The sequence below is a fragment of the Anolis sagrei genome, chromosome 13 (genome assembly GCF_037176765.1).
Source record: "Anolis sagrei isolate rAnoSag1 chromosome 13, rAnoSag1.mat, whole genome shotgun sequence".
NCBI lineage: Eukaryota > Metazoa > Chordata > Lepidosauria > Squamata > Dactyloidae > Anolis > Anolis sagrei.
In genome coordinates this window covers 3,011,542-3,030,737 of record NC_090033.1, presented here as the reverse complement: position 1 = coordinate 3,030,737, position 19,196 = coordinate 3,011,542, and the positions used below count along the sequence as shown (strand labels likewise).

Sequence of the window (19,196 nt, the reverse complement as noted above, 5' to 3'; positions counted from 1 at the left end):
ATTATGGATCTGGACCAAACCTGGCACAAATACTCAATATGCCCAAATGTGAGCACTGGTGGAGTTTGGGGGAAATAGCCCTTGACATTTGGGAGTTGTAGTTGCTGGGATTTATAGTTCACCTGCAATCAAAGAGAATTCTGAACAATGGCTTTATAAACAAGCTCCTTGGTCTCCCTATGGAAGTCCCGGTCCTCAAACACTCTCTGCTTCATTCGGAAAAATGCTCCACATGCAGAGCTCAGGAGGTGTTGTATTTCAGTGTCAATGTTGACTTTTGTGGAGAGGTTGCTGCCAAGAGCAGAAATGGTCAACATTTTTTAATGTTACACCATTAAGGTGTATTTCTGGCTTTGGAGAGGGATTGGCTGGTGACCGCTGGAAGAGCACTTAGGTTTTCTCAATGTTCAATGACAGGCTTCCAACTCTATGATTGCATGAATGGGACATCATAGAATCATAGAATCCAAGAGTTGGAAGAGACCTCCTGGGCCATCCAGTCCAACCCCATTCTGCCAAGAAGCAGGAATATTGCATTCAAATCACCCTTGAAAGATGGCCATCCAGCCTCTGTTTAAAAGCTTCCAAGGAAGGAGCCTCCACCACACTCCGGGGCAGAGAGTTCCACTGCTGAACGGCTCTCACAGTCAGGAAGTTCTTCCTCATGTTCACATGGAATCTCCTCTCTTGTAGTTTGAAGCCATTCTTCCATTGCGTCCTAGTCTCCAGGGAAGCAGAAAGGAAGCTTGCTCCCTCCTCCTCCCTGTGGCTTCCTCTCACATATTTATACATGGCTATCATATCTCCTCTCAGCCTTCTCTTCTTCAGGCTAAACATGCCCAGCTCCTTAAGCCGCTCCTCATATGGCTTGTTCTCCAGACCCTTGATCATTTTAGTCGCCCTCCTCTGGAGACATTCCAGTTTGTCAATATCTCCCTTGAAATGTGTTGCCCAGAATTGGACACAATATTCCAGGTGTGGTCTAACCAAAGTGGAATAGAGCATGGGGAGCATGACTTCCCTAGATCTAGACACTGTGCTCCGCAAAGACCACCAGCATTGAAGTGATGGTCCTCCGCCATCAACTCCGCTGGACCGGCCACGTTGTCCGGATGGCCGACCATCGTCTCCCAAAGCAGTTGCTCTACTCCGAACTCAAGAATGGAAAACATAATGTTGGAGGACAGGAAAAGAGATTTAAAGATGGGCTCAAAGCCAACCTTAAAAACTTTGGCATAGACACTGAGAACTGGGAAGCCCTGGCCCTTGACCGCTCCAGCTGGAGGTCAGCTGTGACCAGCAGTGCTGTGGAATTTGAAGAGGCACGAATGGAGGGTGAAAGAGAGAATTGGACACAATATTCCAGGTGTGCTCTAACCAAAGCAGACAGCATGGGGAGCATGACTTCCCTAGATCTAGACACTGTGCTCCGCAAAGACCACCAGCATTGACGTGATGGTCCTCCGCCATCAACTCCGCTGGACCGGCCACGTTGTCCGGATGGCCGACCATCGTCTCCCAAAGCAGCTGCTCTACTCCGAACTCAAGAACGGAAAACGGAATGTTGGTGGGCAGGAAAAGAGATTTAAAGATGGGCTCAAAGCCAACCTTAAAAACTCTGGCATTGACACTGAGAACTGGGAAGCCCTGGCCCTTGAGTGCTCCAACTGGAGGTCAGCTGTGACCAGCAGTGCTGTGGAATTTGAAGAGGCACGAATGGAGGGTGAAAGAGAAATTTGGACACAATACAGGGTTAGTCAAAATGAATAGGCCAATAAGAAAATTAATTGTACCCGAATGTATGTTTACTGTAACCAAACCACAGCTACGTAGCGACAGATAAACTATCAAAGTTTTTTTTGAGCAACACACATGTACGTTAATGCCGCTGTGTTCCGACCTCCATTACCGCTGACCTTGGACGACTTAAAACAGCGCATATGTGCTGCATTCGATGCCATTACGTCGGATGTGCTGCAACGGATGTGGAATGAACTGGACTATCGCTTGGACGTCTGCCGTGTCACACGGGGCGCCCATATCGAACATCTCTGAAGGTGAGACAAAACTTTGATAATTTATCTGTCGATACATAGCTGTAGTTTGGTTACAATAAACATACATTCGTCTAAAATTAATTTTCTTATTGGCCTATTCATTTTGACTAACCCTGTATTCCAGGTGTGCTCTAACCAAAGCGGAGAGCATGGGGAGCATGACTTCCCTAGATTTAGACACTATGCTCCTATAGATGCAGGCCAAAGTCCCATTGGCTTTTTTTGCCGCCACATCACATTGTTGGCTCATATTTAACTTGTTGTCCACGAGGACTCCAAGATCTTTTTCACACGTACTGCTCTCAAGCCAGACGTCCCACATCGAACCCTGGTTTCCCAGAATCCTAATGTTCAAAACATGAGCTGTGATGAGGATGATCCAAATCCATGTGCCACCTGGACCTGGGTTTTCCATGGGAGACCTTCGTACGATAGTCCTTCTTTTCCTTGACAGAGCGGGTTCTCAATCAGAGACCAGGAGGAAAAGGTGGAGCATTAAAAACTCCTTCGGAATAAGGGAACAGCTTGAGGTCCACACACTGCCTGCCAAATATAGCTGGGGAAAAGCCGGGGAGGAGGGAAGCGAGGCGCCGAAAAAAGATGATAAGACGAGCGGAGAGCGACAGGAGTGTACAGAGCTAATGATTGCCATTCTGTGCGCCCACAGCGCCCGCTCTTCAGGAGCGAGGCTTCGTTTTTCATTAAGCGCCGCTGCCTCCCTTTCTGATTTCCAAGGCTCCGCTCTCTATCTTTTAAGGCCCGACTGTTGATCAAAGCCACGGAGTTGAAATATCAACCCAGCTTTCGCTCTCTAAAAGCCGCCGGAGGAGGCGGGGGAGAGAAGAGAGAAGAGTGAGAGCCTTTGGAGCAGGGCGGAGGCAAGCATCGAGCGGGCGAGCATCTCCAGTCGGTGCAAAAGCAGCCATTACCGAGTGCATAATTCAGAGATGAGGTTGAAATCTACTGCGCACTGGCTCGCCATAACCTGGGGGTCGGGACCCCTGTGGGGGTCACGAGGGGGTGTTAGAGGGGTCACCAAAACCCATCAGAAAACATAATATTTTCTCCTTGGCATGGGTGTTCTGCGTGGGAAGTTTGGTCCAATTCTATCATTGGTGGGGTTCAGAATGCTATTTCATTGTGGGTGAACTATGAATCCCAGCAACTACAACTCCCAAATGGCAAGGTCTATTTTCTCCAAACTCTGCCAGTGTTCACATCTGGGCATACTGATTATCAGTGCCAAGTTTGATCCAGATCCATCCCTATTTGAGTCCACAGTGTTCTATGGATGTAGGTGAACTACAACTCCAAAAACTCAAGGTCAGTGTCCACCAGACTCTCCCAGTATTTCTCTTCGCCATGGGAATTCTGTGTGTCAAATTTGATTCAATTCCATCATTGGTGGAGTTCAAAAGGCTCTTTGATTTTAGGTGAACTATACATCCCATAGGGAGCCCCCAGTGGCGCAGTGGGTTAAAGCACTGAGCTGTTGAGCTTGTTGATCGAAAGGTCGCAGGTTCGATTCCAGGGAGCGGCGTGAGTTTCCGCTGTCAGCCCTAGCTTCTGCCAACCCAGCAGTTCGAAAACATGAAAATGTGAGTAGATCAATAGGTACCTCCGGCGGGAAGGTAACGGCGCTCCATGCAGTCATGCCGGCCACACGACCTTGGAGGTGTCTACGGACAATGCTGGCTCTTTGGCTTAGAAATGGAGATGAGCACCACACCCCAGAGTCAGACATGACTGGACTTAATGTCAGGGGACTACCTTTACCTTTACCTATACATCCCAGAAACTCCAACATTCCCAATTCAAATTTGGGCGTATCAGGTATTTGTGCCAAATTTGGTCCGGTGAAAGAAAATACACCCTGCATATCAGACATTTATGTTACGATTCATAACAGTAGCAAAATTAAAGAAGCAGCAACGACAATAACGTTAAGTTTGGGGGTCACCACAACGTGAGATCCTGTACTAAGGGGTCGTGGCATTAGGAAGGTTGAGAACCACTGCCGTAAGGTCTTCCCGTCCTCAATTCCTATTTGAAAGATGCCAGGAGCCTGGCTCTTGGATGCTGACAGCTCTTCCTTGTGTTTTCCCTAGATGTGCTCTGCCTATCAACCAAAAGCTCTTGCTCTCCACCCCACAGATTTAGATCTCAAGAGAAGCTCTATGCATACGATGCCTATCTTTCCTCTTCCCTCTTTCTCCTCTGGTAAATCTGAAGTCACTTCACTCGCTTTGAATTTTTCTCCCCATGGAACCACTGTCGTTGTTGCACTCCAGACCAGGAAAAGCCCTCTGACTTTAAACGCCACACAGTTGAGTAGGGGAATAATCCTTTTATTGATGACTAGCTTGGGGACCCGGCGGTGCCCGGGTTATTCGAGAAAGGTATTGTGTGCCAAGGTTGGTCTTTCTCAGTTATTTATGTAGCTCACAGCGGTCTCAGGAAGTGAGTGAAGGTACTGTGAGTCCCATCACCCATGGTCCATCCTCCTCCAAACAGCACCAGGATGTAGAGTGGGTCATGGGGACTCTGTGTGCCAAGTTTGGTCTTGATCAGCCATTGGATGAGTGTCACAGTGGTCTCAGGAACCAAGTGGAAGTACTTCAAGTCCCATCACCCATGGTCCATCCTCCTCCAAACAGCACCAGGATGTAGAGTGGGTCATGGGGACTCTGTGTGCCAAGTTTGGTCTTGATCAGCCATTGGATGAGTGTCACAGTGGTCTCAGGAACCAAGTGGAAGTACTTCAAGTCCCATCACCCATGGTCCATCCTCCTCCAAACAGCACCAGGATGTAGAGTGGGTCATGGGGACTCTGTGTGCCAAGTTTGGTCTTGATCAGCCATTGGATGAGTGTCACAGTGGTCTCGGGAACCAAGTGGAAGTACTTCAAGTCCCATCACCCATGGTCCATCCTCCTCCAAACAGCACCAGGATGTAGAGTGGGTCATGGGGACTCTGTGTGCCAAGTTTGGTCTTGATCAGCCATGGATGAGGGTCACAGTGGTCTCGGGAACCAAGTGGAAGTACTTCAAGTCCCATCACCCATGGTCCATCCTCCTCCAAACAGCACCAGGATGTAGAGTGGGTCATGGGGGCTCTGTGTGCCAAGTTTGATCTTGATCAGTCATTGGATGAGGGTCACAGTGGTCTCGGGAAGTGAGTGGAGGTACTTCAAGTCCCATCATCTATTATCCATCCTCCTCAAAACTGCACCAGGATGTAGAGTGGGTCATGGGGGCTCTGTGTGCCAAGTTCGGTCTTGAACAATCACTGGATGAGGGTTGCAGCGGTCTCGGGAAGCGAGTGGAGGTACTGCGAGTCCCATCACCCATGGTCCATCCTCCTCCAAACAGCACCAGGATGGAGAGTGGGTCATGGGGGCTCTGTGTGCCAAGTTTGGTCTTGATCATTCATTGGATCGCAGTGGTTTCAATAAGCGAGTGAAGGTACTGCAAGTCCCATCATCCATGGTCCATTCTCCATTGTTTTACTGTATTCTTATTATTTTATTAGATTTATTATTTTAATCTATTATTATTACCATTACATTATTTTACTGTATTATTATTTTATTAGATTTATTATTTTACTCTATTTTTTATTTTTATTATTACAGTTACATTATTTTACTGTATTATTACAATTGCATTATTTTACTGTATTATTATTTTATTACATTTATTATTTTACTCTATTTATTATTATTATTATTAGTTACATTATTTTACTGTATTATTACAATTACATTATTTTACTGTATTATTATTTTATTACATTTAATATTTTACTCTATTTACTATTATTACAGTTACATTATTTTACTGTATTATTATTATTTTATTACATTTATTATTTTACTCTACTTTTTATTTTTATTATTAGTTCCATTATTTTACTGTATTATTATTTTATTACATTTATTATTTTACTCTATTTATTATTATTATAGTTCCATTATTTTACTATATTCTTATTTTATTACATTTATTATTTTACTCTATTTATTATTATTATTATTATTATTGCATTTATTTTTTCTCTATTATTGTTTATATTACATTTATTATTTTACTCTATTATTATTATTATTGCATTTATTATTTTACTCTATTATTGTTTATATTACATTTATTATTTTACTCTATTATTATTATTATTGCATTTATTATTTTACTCTATTTATTATTATTCTTACATATATTATTTTGGATCCCCCGGTGGCCTAGTGGGTTAAACCGCTGCGCTGCTGAGCTTGTTGACCAAAGGTCGCAGTTTCAAATCCGGGGAGTGCAGTGAGCTCCCGCTGTTAGCCCCAGCTTCTGCCAACCTAGTAGTTCAAAAACATGCAAATATGAGTAGATCAATAGGTACCGCTCCGGCGGGAAGGTAACAGCACTCCATGCAGTCATGCCGGCCATATGACCTTGGAGGTGTTTATGGACAATGCCGGCTCTTTGGCTTAGAAATGGAGATGAGCATCAACCCCGCAGAGTTGAACACAACTGGACTTAATGTCAGAGGAAAGCCTTTACCTTTACTTTACTATAATAATATTATAATATTTTTAATAATCATAACATTAGTAATATATATCCTCCATGATCAAGTCGATCATTTATGAACACTCTCTCTGTTCTATTCCAGAACCACCAAATTGTAATATGTTCACAATCCTATTTATAAGAATAATGAAGATATATTACATGGGGAGCACTCCCCCGATCTACCAAATGTCTAACTCTGCCAAAAAAGAGATAAGATTACTTACCCTAACCCTTTACTTATTTTATTCTGTTACTTGGAAACTGCTCTGAGTTCCCTTGGGGAGATAGAGCAGTATATAAATAAAGTTTTATTATTACTTTTTAATTATTATCTTAATGGGCTACCCATCTCTGCGAGGGTTCTGAGTCCCACCAAGTCCAAACCCCACCATGATATGATTGGTCCATGACAACAGAGCTACAGACAGTTCCTCTACTCCTAGATTAGATCTTATGGACAGGAAGGTCTACACCAGTGGTTCTCAACCTGTGGGTCTCCAGATGTTTTGGCCTTCAACTCCCAGAAACCCTAACAGCTGGTTGAGAACCACCACTCTACACCGTACACAAGCGAAGTACGTTTCCGATGCGTGTGTGTGAAGGCATACGGAGATGTCAACAGAAAGCAGAAAACCAGTTTTGACTAAATCAGTACCAACAAGGCCCTCAGAACCTTCCTTCTCCAAGCTACCTGGGGAAAAACGACAACAGACACATCCAATATTGACGTAGTTAAAAAGCTTCCTTTTCCCAGCAGCTGAACGAGACAGGCCCGGAGGAAGCCCGCGGCAGTCAGGAGAACTCTTGTGTGCCTCAGGGCTTTGCTGCCAGAAAGACTGTGCGGGAATGCAGGATCCAACCTCGTTCTCGCTGCATAATGTCACCGTCGTTTGCCTTTAGTTAATTAAGTGCACACGCTACGAACCCAATGGCTGTTACTTTGATGAGAGTCGGAAACTCTCTCCTCACTAGTCTTGTACATTTGTATACAATCGGTATCCGCTTCATTTTGTTTCATTCATATGGCCCTGTTTTCGTTTTCGGCGTCTTTCCAAATGAGCTGTTTTGTTCTTTCGTCCGAATGGACAAAAATTTTCGGATCATTGGTCAACATGGGTTCCCCTTCCCCTTCATTTTGGGACTAAGAAACAGAACGAAGAAACGGAAGCCGTGCAAAATTCTCTTTTGTCTCATCCGAAAATGGTTTTTTTGTTTTGTGTCATCCGAATGGTGGTTCAAAACAAATCTATATAAATAAAAATGTAATGTTCATTTGTGGGATTAACAGAACTCAAAAACCACTGGACGAATTGGCACCAAATTTGGACACAAGACACCTAACAACCCAATCTATGTCCTTCACTCAAAAAAAAAAATAGATTTTGTCATTTGGGAGTTGTAGTTGCTGATCGAACACTAGCATATAGGAAACACTGCTTGAACACCAAGCACAAAGTAGCTGCACGCAATAACATCCAGCGCAAACTTACTGGCAGCACATGGGGTGCAGACTCAAAATTAGTAAGAACACCAGCCCCGGCCTTGTCTTACTCAACTGCCGAGTATGCCCGCCCATTTTGGCATAAGTCTGCCCACGCAAAGCAGGTGAACATAGCATTGAATGAAACATGCAGAATAATCACAGGACGCCTTAAATCTACTCCTGTTGATAAACTCTACAAGCTAGTTGGCACTGCCACCCCTGATGTGCGATGGGAAGTTGCTGCTCAATGTGAGAGAAATAAGGTTGAACCCTGTGAAAGCCCCCCACTACATGGCTACCAGCCTCCTCCCAGTAGACTCCAATCAAGGAAAAGCTTCAAATCAAGGAACAATCATTCCATGCAAAGCAGGTGAACATAGCATTGAACGAAACATGCAGAATAATCACAGGATGTCTTAAACCTACACCTGTTGATTAACTCTCCAAGATAGTTGGTGTTTGGGAAGTTGCTGCTCAATGTGAGAGAAATAAGGTTGAACTCTTTGAAAGCCCCCCACTGCATGGCTACCAGCCTCCTCCCAGTAGACTCGAATCAAGGGAAAGCTTTATGAAAATTACTACTCCATGCAAAGCAGGTGAACATAGCATTGAACAAAACATGCAGAATAATCACAGGATGTTTTAAACCTACACCTGTTGATAAACTTTGCAAGCTAGCTGGCATTGCCCCCCCCCCCGATGTGCGATGGGAGGTTGCTGCTAAATGTGAGAGAAATAAGGTTGAACCCTGTGAAAGCTCCCCACTACATGGCTACCAGCCTCCTCCCAGTAGACTCGAATCAAGGGAAAGCTTTATGAAAATTACTACTCCATCCAAACCAGGTGAACATAGCATTGAATGAAACATGCAGAATAATCACAGGACGTCTTAAACCTACACCTGTTGATAAACTCTTCAAGCTAGCAGGCCTTGCCCCTGCACCCCGATGTGCAATGGGAAGTTGCTCTTAAATGTGAGAGAAATAAGGTTGAACCCTGTGAAAGCCCCCTACTCCATGGCTACCAGCCTCCTCCCAGTAGACTCCAATCAAGGAAAAGCTTTATGAGAACTACTACTCCATGCAAACCAGGTGAACATAGCATTGAACGAAACATGCAGAATAATCACAGGATGTCTTAAACCTTGCTTAAGTCTCCAAGATAGTTGGCATTTGGGAAGTTGCTGCTCAATGTGAGATAAATAAGGTTGAACCCTGTGGAAACCCCCCCCCCCCCCCCCCACTGTGAAAAACCCCTGAAAAGACAACCTGGCAAAATGGCACGACCTAAAAGAATCCTACACCTTGTGTGACTGTGGAACAGAACAAACAACTCCGCATCTGTATGCTTGTCCACTATGCCCTGTATCATGTACAGAGGAAGAATTCCTGGAGGCTACAGACAATGCCGTTGCTGTTGCCCATTTTTGGTCAAAAGATATTTAGCCGCCTGTGCTCCTTCTATTTTTATCAGCTTTATACTAATTTATGCGATCCTTTTGATACGAAATACATAAACCTCTACTCCCACTGCAGCAAATCAGAGCAACAACAACAACAGCAACAACAATATGGCTCCTTACCACTTCGTCTTCCGTCCAGCACTTCTCAATGAGTTTGGGCACGGGCTTCTTCACCAGGCGTTGGAGGGCTTTGCCAGCATCGTAGTTACTTTCATGTAGCTGAAGGAGAGACAGAGAAGCAAAACGGAATTATGATGGAGTCCAAGAGAGACAGCAAGAAAAACGTTGCCTCTCTCCCTCTTTTTCCAAAGGGGATCCAGAGCCAAAGTGGATATTTAAAAGTCTCCCCTGCAGCATTTTCCAACAGAAAGGAAATGGAGGGGAAAGGAAACCAGATCAAAATAAACAACCTTCAAACGAGACCGGTTCCTCTGCAGGCCTCTCTTGTTTCACGTTAGCTGGTTGACCAAGAGAATCGGCACTTTTGGAGGCTTGCACGGAGGAAGGAGGAAATTAATTTGGTACGCAGGGCTCTGGGTTTGAAGTCCACACTAAAATTAGGTCTGACTTCATAAAGCTCACTGGAAAACACACGCAACGCCAAGTAAGACAAGAAGGGTGTACGGAAGCTCTGTGCGCCGTTACATAAAAGGGAGTTTGGGGGAAGGATTACGAGTGTTGTCGTTCTAAATTATACGAGGTTTAGATTTGGATGGGAATATTTTGTCAGAGTGTTGATGTTTGCCAGCGGAAGGATTGCTAGATCAGCAGACACTGAGATGCGAAATAAGGACTGTGCAGGCTTTCAGTTACAAAAGAAACTAAGTTTTACTAAGTACATCAAGCACACGTCTTATCACAGCGAGCTACAAACAGGAACTAGTGGAAAACCGAAAGTCTCTGCACACCTGCTTATCTCTCTTCTCTCTGGCTGACACGGGTGACTCCCTTTTGTTCCCAGCTAGAGCATACAGTATCTCATTTCTCTCAAGGTTACTTAATCACAGCCTCATGGACATTCTGCACAGAAATTTCTAATACACAGTAGACTCCATCTTGAAATTACATAGAAGCACATTTAAAACACACATATATCTAAATTAATCCTGACATATTTTAAAAAATCAAACGCAGAAATAATCCGTAGAATGTGTTCTTTAACCACCACGATTCACTTTTCCACACAATCACCAGACAATTGGATACATTTCTACCAACAATGAATGAAAAGTAATGCCTCCACCTTCGTTACTTGGGTTTGGATGGGAATATTTTAATAAATCAAACGCAGAAATAATCCTTAGAATGTGTTCTTTAACTACCACTGTTCACTTTCCCACACAACCACCAGACAATTGGATACATTTCTACCAAAGATGAATGAAAAGTAATCCGCCATTGTTACTTGGATTTGGATGGGAATATTTTAATAAATCAAGCGCAGAAATAATCCTTAGAATGTGCTCTTTAACTCCCACTATTCACTTTCCTACATAATCACCAGACAACTGGATACATTTCTACCAACGATGAATGAAAAGTAATGCGTCCGCCTTCGTTACTTGGGTTTGGATGGGAATATTTTAATAAATCAAACGCAGAAATAATCCTTAGAATGTGCTCTTTAACTACCACTGTTCACTTTCCCACACAATCACCAGACAATTGGATACATTTCTACCAACAATGAATGAAAAGTAATGCCTCGGCTTTCGTTACTTGGGTTTGGATGGGAATATTTTAATAAATCAAACATAATCCTTAGAATGTGCTCTTTAACTCCCACTATTCACTTTCCCACAGAATCACCAGACAATTGGATACGTTTCTGCCAACAATGAATGAAAAGTAATGCCTCCGCCTTCGTTACTTGGGTTTGGATGGGAATATTTTAATAAATCAAACGCAGAAATAATCCTTAGAATGTGCTCTTTAACTCCCACTATTCACTTTCCTACATAATCACCAGACAATTGGATACATTTCTACCAACAATGAATGAAAAGTAATGCCTCCGCCTTTGTTACTTGGGTTTGGATGGGAATATTTTAATAAATCAAACGCAGAAATAATCCTTAGAATGGGCTCTTTAACTACCACTGTTCACAAAAAGATGTCTTGCCTGTGGGCTTCCTGGAGGCATTTGAGGTTTCCTCTAGATGGCTCAGTGTGCTCTCTGGCTGTAGGGTAAACTACAACTCCCACTATGGTAGGTCAGTCCCTTCAAACCCTTCTGCTTGTGGGTGAACTACAATTCCCAGAAAGGAGGTCACATCCCCCCACAACCCCTCCAGTAATAATATATACCACAATGTGAACACTGATGGAGTTTAGATCTTGACATTTGGGAGTTGTAAAGACCACCAGCTTTGAAGCGATGGTCCTCCGCAACCAACCCTGCTGGACTGGCCACGTTGTCCAGATGCTTGACCACAGTCTCCCAAAGCAATTGCTCTATTCCGAACTCAAGAACGGAAATCGGGATGTTGGTGGACAGGAAAGGAGATTGAAAGATGGGCTCAAAGCTAACCTTAAAATCTCTGGCATAGACACTGAGAACTGGGAAGCTCAGCTGGAGTTCAGCTGTGACCAGCAGTGCTGCAGAATTTGAAGAGGCACGAATGGAGGGTGAAAGAGAGAAACGTTCCAAGAGGAAGGCACATCAAGCCAACCCCGACTGGGACCACCTTCAACCTGGAAACCAATGCCCTCACTGCGGGAGAAGATGCAGATCAAGAATAAGGCTCCACAGTTACCTACGGACCACCAATCTTCGAAAACAATCCTACTCGGACAATGAGGGATCGCCTAAGTAAAGTAAGTAAAACAAAGTCACTCCTGACACTGATTGACATGAAGATCCCCAACCTTCTTGGCCATAAATGGGTTAAAGGTGGCGGGGATATGAACTCCACCAAGGTACATTTTGAGAAAAATTAAGGACCGACTCAAAGCAGGATTGTTCACTCGGCGTGGTGCTCTGTTCCCTGCCTCCTTGCATGACTCATGGAAGGAATCTATTTTTGCCCAAAGGAACGGCACAAAAATAACTTTTTTTCCCCCTTTCCTTTTGCTGAACACGTTTAACAAGCTGGAAGAATAAGGACTGAAGGAGACGAAGAAGAATGGGATAAGCGGACAGCGGCTCCAGCTGAAAAAGAAGGGCAGACGGGTGGCATTTGCGTCACGCAGAGATCCGATTTGGCATTCGTGGGGTCTCATACATTTCAACAAAAAGGAGGAGACCATGAAAATGGACAAAATCTGGCTACCAGTATTTCAAAAACTCCAAAATCAGGGAAATACTGTAAATAAGAGCAACACTCCGAAAATAGACGAATTCCAGACAGGACAACAACACCTCCCAACAAAGGATTCCCCCAGGCAGGAAGCAGCCAGGCTTTGAAGCAGCAAGACTATTAAATGCTAATCATTGTGTGGCCATTTGCAACATTCACCCTTGTCTCAAGCAGACCCTAGACGTTCTACAGTTATATAAACCTTACTTGCCTAGTTTCCAACAGATCCCTCAACCTCTGAGGATGCCTGCCATAGATATGGGCGAAACGTCAGGAGGGAATGCTACTGGAACATAGCCAGACAGCCCGGAAAATTCACAGCAACCCAAGTTATTATATTTTTGCGACTTTTAAAATGGAATGGTTGCTTGCCACGTTTCTTCGTGAAGTTCGCACATATGGGTGTGTGCATTTCACGGGGACCATGAAGAAGAGGGATTAGTTGCTTACCTGTAACCGTGTTTCTTCAAGTGGTCATCCATGACATTTGCACATATAGCTGTGTGCATTTCACGGGGACCACGGAGAAGGAATGATCGTTTACATGTAACCAGGTTTCTTCGAGTGATCACCTGTGAAATTCGCACATATGGCTGTGCACATTTCACAAGGACCACAAAGAAGAAGGAATGGTTGCTTACCTGTAACCATGTTTCTTCAAGTGATCACCCATGAAATTTGTGCACCCATATGTGCACATTTCACAAGGACCATGAAGAAGGGGGAATGGTTGCTTACATGTAAAAGTATTTCTTTGAGTGGTAACCCATGACATTTGCACATATGGCTGTGCGCAATTCACGGGGACCACAAAGAAGGAATGGTTGCTTACCTGTAACCGTGTTTTTTCAAGTGGTCATCCATGCCATTTGCACATATGGCTGCGTGCATTTCACAGGGACCACGAAGAAGAAGGAATGGTTGCTTACATGTAACAGTGTTTCTTCAAGTAGTCACCCATGAAATTCACACATATGGCTGTGCACATTTCACAAGGACCACGAAGAAGAAGGACTGGTTGCTTACCTGTAACCGTGTTTCTTTTGAGTTGTCACCCATGAAATTCACTCAGCCATATGTGCACATTTCATGGGGACCATGATGAAGAAGAAGAAATGGTTGCTTACCTGTAAACGTATTTCTTTGAGTGTTCATCCGTGAGATTTGCACATATGAATGTGAGCATGTCATGGGGACCATGAAGAAGTATGAATGGTTGCTTACATGTAAACATGTTTCTTTGAGTGGTCACTCGTGAAATTCGCACATATGGCTGTGTGTATTTCGCAGGGATCACGGAGAAGAAGGAATGGTTGCTTACCTGTAACCGTGATTCTTTTGAGTGGTCACCCATGAAATTCGCTCAGCCATATGTGCACATTTCACGGGGACCATGGAGAAGAAGGAATGGTTGCTTACATGTAACAGTGTTTCTTCAAGTAGTCACCCATGAAATTCACACATATGGCTGTGCACATTTCACAAGGACCGCGAAGAAGAAGGAATGGTTGCTTACCTGTAACCGTGTTTCTTTTGAGTTGTCACCCATGAAATTCACTCAGCCATATGTGCACATTTCATGGGGACCATGATGAAGAAAAAGAAATGGTTGCTTACCTGTAAACGTATTTCTTTGAGTGTTCATCCGTGAGATTTGCACATATGAATGTGAGCATGTCATGGGGACCATGAAGAAGTATGAATGGTTGCTTACATATAAACATGTTTCTTTGAGTGGTCACTTGTGAAATTCGCACATATGGCTGTATGTATTTCGCAGGGATCACGGAGAAGAAGGAATGGTTGCTTACCTGTAACTGTGTTTCTTTTGAGTGGTCACCCATTAAATATTCTCAGCCATATGTGTACATTTCATAGGGACCATGAAGGAATGGTTGCTTACCTGTAACGATGTTTCTTCTTCATGGCCACCCGTGAAATTTGCACATATGGATGTGAGTATGTCATGGGGACCACGAAGAAGAAGGAATGGTTGCTTGCATGTTTCTTCGAGTGGTCACCTGTGAAATTCACACATTTCACAGGGACCACGAAGAAGAAGGGATGGTTGCTTATCTGTAACTGTGTTTCTTCGAGTGGTCACCTGTGAAATTCACACATATGGCTGTACGCATTTTGCGGGGACCACAAAGAACAAATGGTTGCTTACCTGTAACCGTGTTTCTTTTAAGTGGTCACCCGTGAAATTCGCCCCGCCATATGTGCACATTTCACAAGGACCATAAAGAAGAAGGAATGGTTGCTTACCAGTAAATGTGTTTCTTTGAGTGTTCATCCGTGTGATTTGCACATATGGATGTAAGCATGTCATGGGGACCACAAAGAAGAAGGAATGGTTGCTTACATGTAAACATGTTTCTTCGAGTGGTCACCTGTGAAATTCGCACATATAGCTGTATGTATTTTGCAGGGACCATGAAGAAGAAGGAATGGTTGCTTACATGTAAACATGTTTCTTCGAGTGGTCACCTGTGAAATTCGAACATATGGCTGTGCGCATTTTGTGGGGACCACGAAGAAGAACGAATGGTTGCTTACCTGTAACCATGTTTCTTTGAACGGTCACCCATGAAATTTGCACAGCCATATGTGTGCATTTTGCAGGGACCATGAAGAAGAAACAGTTCTTTTTCCCTCTGGCTATGTCCCGGACCATTCTCCCCATTTATATCCCAAACGACACTAAACGTCTCTGGATCTCAGGCAGGGCATATTAGCATAAACTCTGCCACATCGGAGCAAGGTTAGGATGGGCTTTTTGGAGCGGGGTGGGGGCAAACTGCCTTGTGACGCCCACTTTGCTGCCATATTCCGGCTGCGTGATATCGCAAATAAATTCTCCTTTCGGCATGGCTCAGCTGTCAGGCCCCTCTGTTCGGTAATGAATCCATGAATTACGCCTCGCTATTCTCACATCCCTGGGTCTCGAACATCAAAATATTGTTCTTTGGGTGTAATTTATAACTTAATTTAGGCGTCCCTTTCCCTGTGACCTTTCCTGCATCGGAACGGCATCGCATCTGGCGGCTCCGGCTTCAGCAAGGCACTCTCCTGCAATTACAGTCATTAGGAGCCCAGCCTGAAAGCCATCGCAGGCGTTTGCGGCTGGATCCCGGCGACAATATTAAATAATTGGAGTCCATTAAGAACAGAGCGAGATCTCAGAACAGCATCCTCCTGGGGAGGGGAAAGTGAGCGAGAATGAAACAAGCCCTGCTCCTTTAATAGACAAGAGAGGGCTGCCAACTGAGTTAAAACCTTTCCGTAAGAACAGCACATTTGCAAGGTGGCTTCATGGCAACCAAGGCCTTATATAACCAAGGCCTTGACAGCCGTGATGATTTAAAAAGGCGTATGCATGAGGTATGCATTATTGTTTTAAAATGTAGTTCTGTGAACGAACCATCTGTAACAAGAAAGTGGGATGCTGTATTGTACCAAAAACTACAACCCATTACCTATGTGCATATGTATGAGGGTTATCCAATAATAATAATAGTAAGAAGAAGAAGAAGAAGAAGAAGAAGAAGAAGAAGAAGAAGAAGAAGATCGCACAGACAGACTACAAGCAGAGGCATAACACCAGATTCCAAATGTAGACTCTGCAAGGAAGCAGATGAAACAAGAGATCCCATCCTCAGCTGCTGCAAGAAGATCGCGCAGACAGACTACAAGCAGAGGCATAACACCAGATCCCAAATGTAGACTCTGCAAGGAAGCAGATGAAACAAGAGATCCCATCCTCAGCTGCTGCAAGAAGATCGCGCAGACAGACTACAAGCAGAGGCATAACACCAGATCCCAAATGTAGACTCTGCAAGGAAGCAGATGAAACAAGAGATCCCATCCTCAGCTGCTTCAAGAAGATCGCGCAGACAGACTACAAGCAGAGGCATAACACCAGATCCCAAATGTAGACTCTGCAAGGAAGCAGATAAAACAAGAGATCCCATCCTCAGCTGCTGCAAGAAGATCGCGCAGACAGACTACAAGCAGAGGCATAACACCAGCTCCCAAATGTAGACTCTGCAAGGAAGCAGATGAAACAAGAGATCCCATCCTCAGCTGCTGCAAGAAGATCGCGCAGACAGACTACAAGCAGAGGCATAACACCAGATCCCAAATGTAGACTCTGCAAGGAAGCAGATGAAACAAGAGATCCCATCCTCAGCTGCTGCAAGAAGATCGCGCAGACAGACTACAAGCAAAGGCATAACACCAGATCCCAAACGTAGACTCTGCAAGGAAGCAGATAAAACAAGAGATCCCATCCTCAGCTGCTGCAAGAAGATCGCGCAGACAGACTACAAGCAGAGGCATGACACCAGATCCCAAATGTAGACTCTGCAAGGAAGCAGATGAAACAAGAGATCCCATCCTCAGCTGCTGCAAGAAGATTGCGCAGACAGACTGCAAGCAGAGGCATAACTCCAGATCCCAAATGTAGACTCTGCAAGGAAGCAGATGAAACAAGAGATCCCATCCTCAGCTGCTGCAAGAAGATCGCGCAGACAGACTACAAGCAGAGGCATAACTCCAGATCCCAAATGTAGACTCTGCAAGGAAGCAGATGAAACAAGAGATCCCATCCTCAGCTGCTGCAAGAAGATCGCGCAGACAGACTACAAGCAGAGGCATAACACCAGATCCCAAATGTAGACTCTGCAAGGAAGCAGATGAAACAAGAGATCCCATCCTCAGCTGCTGCAAGAAGATCGTGCAGACAGACTCCAAGCAGAGGCACAACACCCTTGCTCAGATGATCCACTGGAACTTGTGCCACAAATGCCTGCGACAAAGAAGTGGTGGGATCACAAGCCGGAAAGAGTTACAGAGAATGAACATGGCAAACTCCTCTGGGACTTCTGGTCCTCAGCTGCTGCAAGAAGATCACGCAGACAGACTCCAAGCAGAGGCACAACACCCTTGCTCAGATGATCCATTGGAACTTGTGCCACAAAGACCATCTGCCTGCGACAAAGAACTGGTGGGATCACAAGCCGGAAAAAGTTACAGAGAATGAACACGTCAAGCTACTCTGGGACTTCGGGATTCAGACAGACAAAGTTCTAGCGCACACTACTCCTGACCTCACAATCGTGTTAAAAAAACAAAGTATGGATCGTCGATGTCGCAATCCCAGGTGACAGCAGAATTGTATTGTAACCTTACTTTCCGGATATCCCTCGTAGTAGTTTAAACTAGAATTGTGCGCAGAATTCGTTTCTCCCATTTCATTCGTTCCTTCGGGAGAACGGAATGGAAAGGCCCCTCCTGGTACGAAAATCAGCTTCCGCTGGTTTCCCACTTCAAAGCAGTGATACGAACTTCCCCACAAAAATTCCCTGCGAGAGCTACGTGCCTTGTAACCTTATTTTCTGGATATCCCTCATAGTACTTTAAACTAGAGTTGTGTTTGGAATTTGTTTCTGCTGTTTCATTCGCTTGTTTCATTCCTTCAGGAGGACAGAATGGGAAGGCCCCTCCCGGTACGAAAATCAGCTCAACACGAAAGTAAACGGGAGCAGGTACCAATGAGCTACTGACAACTGGCACTGCTCATTCGCTTTGTTTTGTTCCTTCAGGAGGACGGAATAGGAAGGCTGTTCACAATATCAAAATCAGCTCAACACGAAAGTAAATGGGAGCAGGTACCAATGAGCTACTGACAACTGGCACTGCTCGTTCACTTTGTTTTGTTCCTTCAGGAGGACAGAATGGGAAGGCCCCTCCCGGTACGAAAATCAGCTCAACACGAAAGTAAACGGAAACAGGTACCGATGAGCTACTGACAACTGGCACTGCTCGTTCGCTTTGTTTTGTTCCTTCAGGAGGACGGAATAGGAAGGCTGTTCACAATATGAAAATCAGCTCAACACGAAAGTAAACGGGAGCAGGTACCGATGAGCTACTGACAACTGGCACTGCTCGTTCGCTTTGTTTTGTTCCTTCAGGAGGACGGAATAGGAAGGCTGTTCACAATATGAAAATCAGCACAACATGAAAGCAAGTGGGAGCGGGTACCGCCACCTGGCCACCTTTTCGGCATCACAGTTTAATCTTTTTCATTAATCCCCCAGCAAAAAAAAAAAAAGTAAATCATCTTTCCCTGAAAACTACTCTCCTCTTTCAGGAGGTCATCGCTCTTCCATTCCTTCCATACTTCCTTAAAATACCTGGGAGAGTGCGTGACTGGCTGGCATGCTGTAGCCCGGGAAAGAAAGTGTGCGCTTGCAACTGAAGCCTTCCAGAACTCACCTCCTTAGCTAGGAAAAAAAAGTGTATTTCTGATTTTCCCAAATGCACAACCAT

General features: G+C 44.5%; 1 protein-coding gene across 15 annotated transcripts in view; it reads right to left on the bottom strand.

Moving 5' to 3' along the window:
- RERE (arginine-glutamic acid dipeptide repeats) overlaps positions 1-19,196 on the bottom strand; it is a 504,717-nt gene that overhangs the window by 136,584 nt on the left and 348,937 nt on the right. For all 15 annotated transcript variants that reach the window (XM_067472974.1, XM_067472980.1, XM_067472981.1 and 12 more), the window contains one exon: positions 9,685-9,783. In XM_067472974.1, coding sequence (XP_067329075.1) covers positions 9,685-9,783 — 99 coding nt within the window. The remainder of the gene's footprint in view (positions 1-9,684; positions 9,784-19,196) is intronic.